The 13,495-nt window shown below is 38.7% G+C and overlaps 1 protein-coding gene across 1 annotated transcript in view; it reads right to left on the bottom strand.

Moving 5' to 3' along the window:
* Positions 1 to 13,495, bottom strand: part of ABCB4 (ATP binding cassette subfamily B member 4) — a 125,109-nt gene that overhangs the window by 86,321 nt on the left and 25,293 nt on the right. Inside the window, exons 8-11 of the mRNA XM_007956621.2 lie at positions 12,258 to 12,429; positions 11,297 to 11,410; positions 4,004 to 4,114; positions 3,672 to 3,797 (exon numbers count right to left, since the gene is read on the bottom strand). Of these exons, the coding sequence (XP_007954812.1) occupies positions 3,672 to 3,797; positions 4,004 to 4,114; positions 11,297 to 11,410; positions 12,258 to 12,429 (523 nt within the window). The remainder of the gene's footprint in view (positions 1 to 3,671; positions 3,798 to 4,003; positions 4,115 to 11,296; positions 11,411 to 12,257; positions 12,430 to 13,495) is intronic.

The following is a 13,495-nucleotide window of genomic DNA, read 5'->3' as shown; positions in this document are numbered from 1 at the left end:
AGAAGAGGATGTGGAACAAGGGATATCATTGCTGATGTCAGATGGATCTTGGCTGAAAGCAAAGAATACCAGAAAGATGCTTACTTGTGTTTTATTGACTATGCAAAACATTTGATTGTGTTGATCATAGCAAATTGTGGATAACATTAAGAAGAATGGGAATTCCAGAAGGCTTAATTGTACTCATGAGGAACCTGTACATAGACTAAGAGGCTGTTGTTCAAACAGAACAAGGGGATGCTTCATGGTTTAAAATCAAGAAGGGAGTGTGTCAGGGTTATATCCTTTCATCATATTTATTCAATCTGTATGCTCAGCAAATAATCCAAGAAGCTGGACTGTATGAAGAAGAACATGGCATCAAGATTGGAGGAAGAATCATAAACAACCTGCATTACACTGATGACACAACTTTGCTTGCTGAAAGTGAGGATGACTTGAAGCACTTGCTGATGAAGATTGAAGAATATAGTCTGCAGTATGGATTACATCTGAATATAAAGAAAACAAAAATCCTCACAATTGGACCTATAAGCACCATCACAATAAATGGAAAAAAGATTGAAGTTGTCAAATACCTCACATTGCTTGGTTCTACAACTGACATCAATGGAAGCACCAGTCAGGACTTCAGACGACGTATAGAACTGGGCAAGTCAGCTGCAAAGGACTTCTTTCAAGTGCTGAGGAGCAGAGATGTCTCCTTGAGGACTAAGGTGTGCCTGACACAAGCCATGATATTTTCAATCACCTCATATGCATGTAAGAGCTGGGCAATGAATAAGGAAGACTGAAGAATTGATGCTTTTGAGTTGTGGTGCTGGTGAAGAATGCTGAAAGTACCGTGGAATGCTAAAAGAACTAACAGATCTGTCCTGGAGGAAGTGCAGCTGGAATGCTCCTTGGAAGTGAGAATGGTCAGACTTTGTGTCACCTACTTTGGTCATGTTGTCAGAAGGGACCATTTGCTGGAGAAGGATATCATGCTTGGTAAGGTGGAGGGTCAATGAAAGAGGTGAAAGCCCTCAACAAGATGGATTGACACAGTGGCTGCTGTGATGGGCTCAAGTATAGCAGGGATTGCAGAGCTGGTGTGAGACTGGGCAGTGTTTCATTCTGCTGTGCACAGGGTCACTATGAGTTGGAGATGACTTGACAGCACCTAACAACAACAATTCTTCATAGTATCCTGATATTATCCTTTTTAGTTCAGTTGGTTCTGTTGTGATGTCACCCAATTTGTTTCTTATTTGCGTTATTTGTATTCTCTTCCTCTTTTCTTTAAATTTGCCAGTGCTTTGTTAATTTTATTAATCTTTTCAAAAAACCAACTTCTAGTCTGATTTTTTCTATTATCTTTCTATTTTCTGTTTCATTTATTTCTGCTTGAATATTTATTCTTTCTTTCTTTCTTTCTTTTTTGGTGACTAGGCTTTTTTTGCTGCTCTTTTTCTAACTCTTGGAGATGTTGGGTTAAGGTGTTGATTTTGGCTCTTTTTCTTTTTTGATGTGTACATTTATTGCTATAAATTGGCCTCTGATTACTGCTTTTGCTGTGTCCCAAAGATTTTGGTATGTTGTGTTTTCATTCTTGTTTGAGTCAAGAAATTTTTAATCTCATTTTTCATTTCTTCTATTACCCAGTTGTTTTTAAGGAGGATGTTACTCAGTTTCCATGTGTTTGCTCTTTTTCTACTGATATTCTAATTGTTGATTTCTAAATTTATAGCATTGTGATCTGAGAGATATTTTTGCTGTATTTCAATGTTTTTAAATTTATTAACACTTGCTTTGTGGCCTAACATATGGACTATCTTGGAGAATGATCCATGTGTACTGGAAAAGAATGTATACTGTGCTGTTGTTGGGTGAAGTGCTCTGCAGATGTCTATAAGGTCAAGTTGGTGGCCTGTATTGTTTAGTTCTTCTGTGTCTTTGTTGAGTTTCTTTCCAGTTGTTCTATCTTTGAAAGTGGTGTATTAAAGTCTCCTACTATGACTGTGGAGTCATCTATTTGTCTTTTCAATTCTGTTAAGGTCTGATTTATGTATTTTGGGGCTGCTTCATTGGGTGCATAGATATTTATTATTGTTATATCCTCTCATTCAATTGATCCTTTAAACATTATATAATGTTCTCTCTTGGCTCTTAGGTGGTTTTCATATTAAAGTCAATTTTATCAGAGATTAATATTGCTCCTCCTGCTCTTTTTTGATTGCCATTTGCTTTATATATCTTTTTCCAACCTTTGATCTTTAGTCTATTTTTGTCTTTCACTCTAAGGTTTGTCTCTTAGAGACAGCATATTGATGGGTTGTTTTCTTGTCCAGTCTGCAACTCTCCATCTCTTGAGTGGCATGTTTAATCCATTCACATTCAGTGTAATTATATGAATTTGTTGCTGTCATTTTGTTATGTTTTTTCATGGTGTTACTGATAATATTATTCCAATAATAAAATAGCAGTAAGAGATTTTTAAATGGTTTATCCTCAATAGTTAGTATTCTACTGGGTTCTTTAAAAAAAAATAAAGAAAAATGTATATATTTGAACCAATCTAAAGTTTGCTTCAGTAAATGAGAATGAACCTATGTTCCTCCATAGTAATTTGAGATTTTTTCCAAGAATATTTATTAATCAATCAATAAGTAAAAATTATCCTAGAAAAGTTTGTATTCATTTCTATAATTTGTTCTATCACATTGCTTTTTTATATTTTTGTGTTACTTTTTAACTTACAATCTTGTTTTCACAATTGTTGAATTATAATACATTTAAAATCAGCTAAGGTCAATGTCCAAAATGGGACAAATGAGGAAATCTGAATATAGACTATGGACTAGTATTGTACTAATGTGAAACTTACTGATTTTGATAATTGTTCTGGAATTATATAAGATAATTCTTCTTAGGAAATATACTCTGAAATATGTAGAGGGCAAGGGGGTGATGTCTCCAACTTACTTTCAGAAGTTCAGAAAAAAATTATATGTATATGTGTGGTGTGTATATATATATATAGATAGATAGAGAGAGAGAGAGAGGGAGAGAGAAAGAAAAGAGCAAGCAAGGGAGAGAAAGAGAGCAAGGAAATGCACACACACAATCAAGTGGTGCAAACTACAACCAATTAGTAAATCTAGATGAAGGGTATATGTGAATCCCTTGCTTGCAACTTTTTTGTAAAAATCATAAAAAATTTGTAAAAATAATACACACATACACACACACACACACACACACATATCCTAGACTTTTACTGTACCCATGTCCCCACTTACCCCTTTAGATATTCCAATGTTAAAGAAAATTCAAATATGTGATGAATTAATTGCTGCCCTAAGATTTCTTGTGACCCTCATCATGAAGTTTTTAAGAATATTTTGATGAAATCTCATTGAAAAAATTTCTCTCAGTGGTTTAGATGACTGCATCTTCCTATGATGTGATGATTAATGAAAAGCCTAGTTGAAACAGGAGAGTGTGGTTGTCTAGCGGAGGCTTTTATTACCCTGAATGAGCTAGTTAGGGTGTGAATTCATTATCCAGATGCATTACCATTCCTTAGCCCCTTTACCAAAACTGGATTCATGTGCAAATTTGTTGCTAAACACTAAGGGCAAATTTATCCTTTGCTTCTCACTTTGCAGAACTTGGTTTTTCCCACTTACCATACCCTCATCAGGGTCATAGAGCCTCTGTATCAGCTGGACCATGGTGCTTTTCCCACAGCCACTGCTTCCAACCAGGGCCACCGTCTGCCCACTCTGAACCTTCAGGTTGAAGCCCTTCAAGATCTTTGAAGGAAAAGAGAGAAAAAGGAACACACTTCACAACCAAACCCTAAAATGAAGTGATTTCATTCAATTTCAAATTTGAAAAAGTATCAAATAAAGGATTATAACACCAAAAGGGAAAAGGCATGTAAACATCAAAATAATATAGACAATTCTGATTTAAGATTAAACGAGTTAGGGATTCCATTAAATGTTACTTACGGTACCTTGATATTTGCTCGAGATGGGTAAGAAAAATGAACATCACTGAACTCCAAATTCACTTTGTCGCTGTCTGGTTTGTGTCCTCTCTCTGAAAAACTGTCAATTTTAGGATTCTAAATAAAACAAAATTCAATGACTATTCCATCATAGGACTAACAAATTTTTAAGGAATATGATTCAGCAGATCCCCAAAATTAGACCTGGAATGGCACAATCTCCCTCACATAGCACAGAACTCAAGGTGAGGACTGTATATGTGTGTGTGTGTTTTGTTTAAGAAAATATTCCTTGTTAGAAAACAAGCCTTTCCTGCAAAGTTCATAAGGGATATTGTCTTAGTTATCTAGTACAGCTATAACAGAGATATTACCACAAGTTTGTTGTTGTTGTTATGTGCCATCAAGTCGGACCTGACTTGGGTTTCTGAGGCAGTATCACTACAGAAGTACATTGCCCAACCTTCCTTCCGAGGAGTGGCTGGTGGGTTTGAACCACCAGCCTCTGGTTAGCAGTCAAGTGCCTTAGGCACTATGCTTCCAGAGCTCCTTCTCATAGTTTAGGAGGCTAGAAGTCCAAATTCAGAGTGCTGGCTCTAGGACAAGGCTTTCTCTGTCAGCTCTGGAAGAAGGTCCTTGTCTGCTTTCAACAGCTATTGGCCTGGAATGCCTTGGAGATCTCCATGTGTCTTGACATCAATCTTCCCCTGGGTCTAGGAGGTTCTCATCTCAGCACAAGGACTCTGGGGCCAAAGGACACACTACACTCCTGGCTCTTCTTTCTTGGTGGTAGTAAGATCTCTCGATTTCTGCTCCCTTTTTAAATCTCTTTCATAGCCAGAGACTGACTCAAGATACAACCTAATCCTGTAGACTGTATCCTATCTCATTAACATAACTGCCTCTAATCTTGTCTCATTAATGTCACAGAGGTTAGGATTTACAACATATGGGATAATTACATCAGACCACAAAACAGAAGATAATTATGCAATACTGAGAATCATGGCCTAGCCAAGTTGACACATATTTTGGGAGAACACAATTCAATCCATAACATTCTACCCTTTGGCCCCCCAAAAGTCATGTTGCTGCCACATGTAAAAATACTTTCACCCTATTATATCATCTCAAAAGTCTTAAACTCCAAGTTGAAATTCCATACCAGGGCAATATTCCTCCTCCTTTGTGAACCTGTAAAATCTAGAACACAGTTATTTGCTTCTAAAGTACAATGGTAGAACAGGCACAGGTAGATATTTCCATTATAAATGGGATAATCTGGAGAGAAATAAGGAATAACAGCCACCAAGTAAGTCCAAAACCAAGCAGAACAATTTACATGAGCTTTCAAAGCTTGAAGATAATCCTATCTCTCTGAGACCATTTAAGCAATGGCCCTGCCCTCCAGACTCTGAGTGTTGGTTATGCTCTCTGGATTCTGGCTGGAGGCCCCTCAACTTGGGTAGACCCATTCTCCTAGTCAAACTGGGTGACAATCTTACCCCCTTGGCCCTGGCAGTCCTCATTATTCTGCCCCTTGGGCATGACAGCCTTGCCCCCTCAGCTTTGGGCAGCAGATCTGGTCCCATCCCCCTGGCACTTCTGAATAGCAGACCCACTGTTCTGGTTACCTAGTGCCACTCTAACAGAAATATACCACAAATGGGATGACCTTAACTAACAGGAGTTTATTCTCTTACAGTTTGGAGGCTTTAAGTCCAAGTTCAAAGTGCCAGGCTTTAGGGGCTAAGGGAAAGCCCCTCGAGCTTGGGCTTCAGCTCTGCCTCTTGCTCCTGGCTCACTGAAGCTAGAACCATCTCTTCATTCAGGCAGCTACTGTCTGCTGAGGCTAACAAGCCCAAGGTCGACAAATAAAATGGCATCATCCCAATGTCACCAAACCACAAGGCAGGCCATTAACTCAAGTCTGTTTTAAGTCCCAAGGTCAGCAGAGCATGGCAGGCTGCTGAACAACAACACAGCTACATGCAGGGTCCAAGCATACCATAAGCTAGAGACCATTCCCAAAGCTGCTTCTTATATACAAGAAGCAGACCACATACCCAAAGCAGCTACTCAGCTGCTTATGGTAGATCCCACCATGGAGTTGATTGTCAGTTTCATCATGGGGAATAACTACCACCAGCTGCCCTGCCACTCCACCAGGCCTACCCAAGTTGACACAAAAACTTAACCACCACACCCACATTCTGGAAATGAGTTGGTTAAGATCTGACTCTCTGAAACCAAAGAGTCTGTGACCCTACTCTTTGATATCCAGTAGGCTGTGGCCCTACCCTTTGAGACTAAGGCAGCTCTGCTTCCTTTGCTCCTTGTCTGTTCAGCTTCTGCTTCCTGGTTTGTTGGCCTCTTGGCCCCTTGACCCTTCAGAGTCTTGGGCTGGCCTGGCCTCTGCCCTGCTTGGGTAAGTATTAGAAAGCTCTTTAGCATCACCAATAAGTTGCTGGAAGCACCCCACTCCACCAGCAAGCCTCAGTGCAAAGGTGTTCAGCTCTCTTGTTCCATGAGTTGGCAAGCCTAGCTCAGTCAGCAAGTAACCAGAGGCACCCCATTGTGCTAGGAAGCCTCCTGCCTGAGTGCACACAGCTCTCTGATTCCATGGATTGGCTCCCAGGCTGTCTCACACAGGTCTCCTGGTTCTGCTGCTGCCATTTCTCTACCACTGCTTCTCACCATATGCATCATCTCTGGTGTTACAGCTCTCCTTTCTTCTGAGCCCTTATCAGAGTTGCCTCTGATGTCCAAAATTCCACCAAAAGTCTCTTCAAGGAAATCTAGGATTTTATTGTTAGACATCTTAAAACTCTCCCACAAAACAACAAAGATATCATCTTGCCCTGGTAATAACACCAATAATCAAAAGTAGAAAACAAATACTGGTGAGAATGTTGGGAGATTGTAACTCTCATATGCTGTTGGTGGTATTGTGAAACAGCACAACCACCGTGGAAAACAATATGGGGCTCCTTCAAAAGTTATAGATAGAGATATTGTGTGATCTAGCAATCCCATTACTAGTTATATATCTTAAAAAAATAAGAACTATGACATGAATAGATATATGCACATCTATGTTCATCACAGCACTAGTCACAAAAACAAACAGATGGAAACAACCTAAGTGCCCATCAATGGATGAATGGATAAACAAACTGGTATATGCACACAATGGAATACTATGCAATATTTAAAATAACAACGAACTTGTGAAAGATCTCCCAACATGGATGAACCTGAAAGACATTAAGCAAGTGAAATAAGTCAATCACAAAAGGACAAATATTGTATGAAATCACTATTATAAAAAGTCAAGAAAAGGTTTACACACAGATAGAAACATTCCTTGATGGTTACTAGGGATGGGAAGGGGACCAAGGGAAAATCACTAACTGGATAGCTGACATGTGTTAACTTGGGTGAAGGGAAAGGCAATGCACAATAAGGGGTAGTCAGCACAACATGATCAAGGCAAGGGAAGACTCTGGGAAGTTCTCAAGAGTAAAAGGCAACAATGGGAATACTATTACATACACTAACCTGCAATAACAGTAATGTTGTTGTTGTTGTTGTTGTTGTTATGTGCCGTCGAGTCAAACCTGACTCATAGCGACCCCTCCTTGGGTTTCCGAGGCAGTATCACTACGGAAGTAGGATTGCCCAACCTTCCTTCTGAGGAGTGGCTGGTGGGTTTGAACCGCCAGCCGTCTGGTTAGCAGGCAAGTGCCTTAGCCACTATGCTACCAGAGCTCCCCAATAACAGTAATAACAAACAAAAATTTATGTAGATAAATAAGGGTAGATAAGTAAGCTTAACAGGTGTGGGATGGCATTTGGGAGTACACTCACAAACATATATAGGTTTGGCAGAGGATAGTTCTACATACATATTTGTATGTGCTATAAATATATCTAGGTATACAGTACAGCATAAACCAACAAAACAAAACCCATTGCCATCGAGTATATTCCAACTCATAGCAAACCTATAGGACAGAGTAGAACTGCCCCATGGGGTTTCCAAAGCTGTAAATCTTTATGGAACCAGACTGTTCCATCTTTCTCCCACACAGTGGCTGGTGGGTTTGAACCACCAACCTTTTGGTTAACAGCTGAATGCTTTGATCACTATGCCACCAGAGCTCCATATAGTAGCATGGACAGGGGACAAAGTTATAAAAACTTCTTAGCCATAACAAAATACCTTGAGGGACTGTCACTGGGCTTGAGAATGTAGGACCATACTCTCAGGGGATATCTAGGTCAGCTGGAATAACATAGTTCATAAAGACAATGTTTTATAACCTACTTTGGGTATTAGCAACTAGGGTCTTAAAAGCTTATGAGCAGCCATCTAACAATTCTTATTCTCTTCCTGTTCAGAGCAAAAAAGACAAGGAAACAATTAGTCCAAAAGACTAATGAATCCCACAAACTATAGCCTCTACTACCCCTAATACCAGAAGAACTAGATGGTTCCTGGCTACCACTACTGATTATTCTAAAAGGGATCACAACAGAAGGTCCTGAACAGAGTAGGAGAGAAATGTAGAACAATTTTTTTTTTTTTTAAAGACCAGACTTATTGGTCTGACTGAGATAGGTGGAACCCCCAAGTCTATGGCCCTTAGAAATGCTTCCAACTCCTGAGACCATTTTTTCAGCTAAAAAATAGGCCTATAAAGTGAACAATAATACTTGTGAGGAATGTACTCATTAGAACAAGCAATAATCTTTTAAGACCAAAAGGGCAACATTTGTCCTCCCTAAAGGTTCAGAAGGCAGAAAGGGACAGGATAGATGGGCGAATGGAAATAAGAAACCCAGAGAGGAAGCAGGAAGAGTCCTGGTACATTGAAATATAAATCACAGGGTAACCTCAAAGAAAAATGATAAACCTTCACATCAAAATAAAAAGGAGCGCCACACAAATATTTAGCAAATACTAAAATAACAGCAATTAAGGAAGTGATTACACAATTCATAAACAAAACAAGCTCAGCACAGAAAACTATATGGAACAAAGAAATCAACACCACGAAAAAGACATAACAAAATAACAGCAACAAATTCATACTTGTCGATAATTACATATCTGGCAAGGGACTTATCTCTAAGATTTATAGAAAACTCCAACACCTCAACAGCAAAAGGATTAACAATCTGATTGAGAAATGGGCAGAAGACATGAACAGACACTTCACCAAGGATGATACTCAGGTGGCCAGCAAATACATGAAGGATGCTCACGATCATTGGCCATCAGAAAGAAGCAAATCAAAACAATGAGATACCATCTCACCCCAGCACTGATGGCAAGGCTAACGAGACAGAAAATAACAAATGCTGTTGGGGATGTGCTGGGACTCTCATACACTGCTGGTGGGACTGTGAAGTGATACAATTACTGTGGAAAGCAGTATGGTGATTCCTTAGAAAGCTGGAATTGGAGATACCACTAGACCCAGAAATCCCATTACTTATATATCCCAGAGAGGTGAGAGCCAGGACAGGAACAGATATATGCACACCCATGTTCACTGCAGCACTATTTACAATAGCAAAAAGATGGAAACAAACTACATGCCCATCAATGGAAGAGTGGATGACCAAACTATGGTACATGCACACAATGGAATTTTATGCAGCACTAAAGAACAATATAGAGTCTACAAAACACTGAATAACCTGGATGAACTTGGAGGGCAATATACTGAGTGAAATAAGTCAATCACAGAAGGACAAATATAGTATTAGTTCATTGTTGTGGAGGGTCAAGGAAAGGTTTATATATGGAAGGAAACTTTCTTTATTGGTTGCTAGGGGTGGAAGGGAGGGGAGAGAACACTGCAAAAAAAATGCATTGGCCCATGTTACTTTAGTTTTATGTATTTCACTGTACATAAATTATATGTCAATAAAATGCATTAAAAAAAGAATACTGGTACATTGAGGGAATTGCAACTAATGTCACGAAACAAAATGTATATAAATTGTTGAATGTAAAATTAATTTGCTCTGTAAACTTCTCACTCAAACCACAATAAAATTTAAAAAAACAAAAAACTTCTCTCGTCTCTACCCATTACCCAATTCCCAAACTGCTTCCACATTTTAGGTATCTGTTAGAATAGCACCCCACTCCTGGTACTAAGGGGAGCTCTGGTAGCATAGTGCCTAAGGCACTTGACTGCCAACCAGAAGGCTGGCGGTTCAAACCCACCAACCACTCCTCGGAAGGAAGGTTGGGCAATCCTACTTCCGTAGTGATACTGCCTCGGAAACCCAAGGAGGAGTCGCTATGAGTCAGGGCCAACTCGACGGCAAATAACAACAACAACAACAACCTGGTACTAAATTCTGTCTTAGTTATCTTGCACTGCTGTAATAGAAATACCACAAGTGGATGGCTTTAACAAATAGAAATTTATTCTCTCACAAATTAGGAGACTAGAATTTCTGTCTGAATTCAGGTGACATAGTGACATAGAGCTGGCTCTAGGGAAAGGCTTTTTCTCTCTGTCAGCTCTGGAGGGAGGTTCTTGTCTCTTTGAACTTCCACTCCTGGCCAGTCTTCATGTGGCTTGGCATCTCTCTTCCCTCATCTTTAGGAGGTTCTCAGCACAGAGACCATGGTCCTAAGGTCATGCTCTGCTCCTGGTTCTTCTTTTTTGGTGGTAGTCAAGTCCCTCCTTCTCTGCCGCTTCTCTCTCCTTTTCTCTCTTGTAAAATAAAAGTTGATGCAGGCCATACCCCACAGAAATTCCTCTTACATGGGATCAGGGCTTGACTCGAGTGAGGGTGTTGCATCTCATCTTAATCCCCTTACAAGTGACTGGCTGATCACATCACATCACATCATGAGGGATTATCACATCATTACATAAATGCCAAATTACATCATTGTTGTTGTATTTGCCATCGAGTCGGCCCCGACTCCTAGCGACCCCTCCTTGGGTTTCCAAGGCAGTTATCACTACGGAAGTAGGATTGCCCAACCTTCCTTCAGAGGAGTGGCTAGTGGGTTTGAACCACCAGCCTCCTGGTTAGCAGTCAAGTGCCTTAGGCACTATGCTACCAGAGCTCCTAATTACATCATTAGTAACTTATTTTTAGGGGCCCAATTCAATCCATGACAAGGCATTTTGTTTCACCCACTGCTAATGAGGTCATTTCTTTAATTTCACATTATTAAATTTCACATGATATACAATCTAAAGCCAGATTTAATTATCCAACCATCGAAGACTTTTGGCATTAAAATAATAAGTGACTTACATTATCAATAACATCAAAGATCACATATGCTGCTCCTCTAGCATTGGCAAAAGCATCAATACATGGGGCAGCCTGGCCAACACTAAATGCTCCAATTAGGATTGAAAAAAACACCTGAGAAGAACATGAGGACAAACCACCAGTTACATTCTGCCATACATTATTATGTGTATATACAAAAAATTATCTGGAGGATATACAAAATTATCATTAGGTATTATGGATTATTAGATTATATGTAATCCTATTTTAAAAATTTCCGTATTCTAATCCTTTATATACTCACTCAGTGCCATCGAGTCAGATCCAACTCACAGCGACCCCTACTTGGGTTTCCGAGGCAATATCACTATGGAAGTAGATTGCCCAACCTTCCTTCTGAGGAGTGGCTGCTGGGTTTGAACTGCCAGCCTTCTGGTTAGCAGTCAAGTGCGTTAGGCACTATGCCACCAGAGCTCCCATCCTTTATATAATGAGTATATATTTATTATCAGAAAATGAAGCTATCTTCATTTTGAAGAAGAAAACTAATATCGAGCATCCAAAATAACCTCTCATCTTGTATTTCAGATAGCTAATGTTTTATATATGAATTTGAAATTCATACACACAATGACCTATCTAAAATAATAATGTTTACTTTTTTATATAATGAAACTCAACAGAAGAATGAGGGTGACTCTAACTCATATTTATTCTTCATCAATTCATTTCATTTTCATTTCCTTTTATATATATGTTTCTCAATTGGTCTAATCATGTTGTTTTCTTTTCCCCACTCATAATTGTACCTTATATATTCTAGATGGCCAACTCTGCCCACAAGATGGAGAAACAGTCACCAAAATGCAAAAGCCTAAAAGCATAGCTCATCCTTTGCAAAATAGAGATATGAAAGAAAAGAAAGGTAGATGAAGAAAAACATTTTCAGGGTCTTCATAAATATTAAGAAAATACTTACTGTCATTGCATTTCCAATAGTATATTCTCTTGATATAACTAGAGTGGACCCATACCAGAAGGCCAGTGCATATGATGCATATATTAACAGGAAAGCAATGCCCATTGAAATGTTTGCTGAAATAGCTTTTTTAATTCCAATCTTTTTGGCATTTTCTAAATGTTTCTGATACCTACCAGAAAACAAAGGCAGAAATATTATAATACAGATGATAATCCAAAATCTGAGCAATATTCACCTCCTGTATAATTGGAGGTTTAAGGAACAAAAACATCAACGTAATAAACTCCTGGTGAGACCCAGCCTCCTAGGAACTGAACCTATTCAAGATCAGCTAGGACTAGAACACATCTGAGCCTTCTGTTTACTGGCCTGGACCCACATCCATTAGTCCCTACCAGTGCAAGCAAGTTTCCTGTGGCAATTCCAGAACTTAATTCTCACCCCTGAAGAATGGAATAGCATTGCCTTCACCTTTATGGCCAGCATCACAAGGCAGGTTAAAGTGAAAGGTGAGAAGTCAAGCAAGGAGAAAAGTCAAGCCAACCAAGAATGGCATCAAAATGGAAATAATCTTTGGGACTCTTAAAACAGATTCGTAGCTCAATTTCTTTCCTCTAGGGGAAAATAAATAAATAAATAAGATCCTCCTTCTACTGCCCCTGTGGATGAAGGACAGAAATTTTACATGTTCTTGTATATAAACTTAGGTTTCTCTCTCTCTCTTTTTTTTCAATCAGGTTGACCTTCACCGGTCAAGCCAAAGTACAATGTTATAAAGTGGTCCCTGCTTATGAGATACAGGTTCTTACTTAATTTTTCAAGATTTTTGTTTTACAATCTGTAAAATGAAATTAATAATGCCTTAATGCCTACCTTGCAAAATAATCATGATATTGATATATAATTATAGAAAGTTGTCAGTACAGTGCTTGATACATGATTGGCAAAACCTAATAATTCTTATTCCTATTATTTTTATTGTGTTAGAATTTCATCTCTTCCTGAATTTTGCTCATTGTATTATCACATTTTTGAATAATAATTCAAATGTATTCTTGGCTTCTTGGATTTGATGTAAAGATACAAATGTCTAAAATGGCTTTGTTAAATAACAATAATTTTCACATCAAATTGAATCTACTCTTCCGTGCGAGACCCATGAGGGTATAATTTAATTCTGGCTTCCTGAAATTAAAAAAAATAAAAATCCAGTGAATATACAAGGAAACTTTTGA

Source organism: Orycteropus afer, unplaced genomic scaffold, assembly GCF_000298275.1.
Source record: "Orycteropus afer afer isolate SDZICR_OR568_19922 unplaced genomic scaffold, OryAfe1.0 scaffold00644, whole genome shotgun sequence".
Taxonomy (NCBI): Eukaryota; Metazoa; Chordata; class Mammalia; order Tubulidentata; family Orycteropodidae; genus Orycteropus; species Orycteropus afer.
This window is presented reverse-complemented; position numbering and strand designations above follow the sequence as displayed.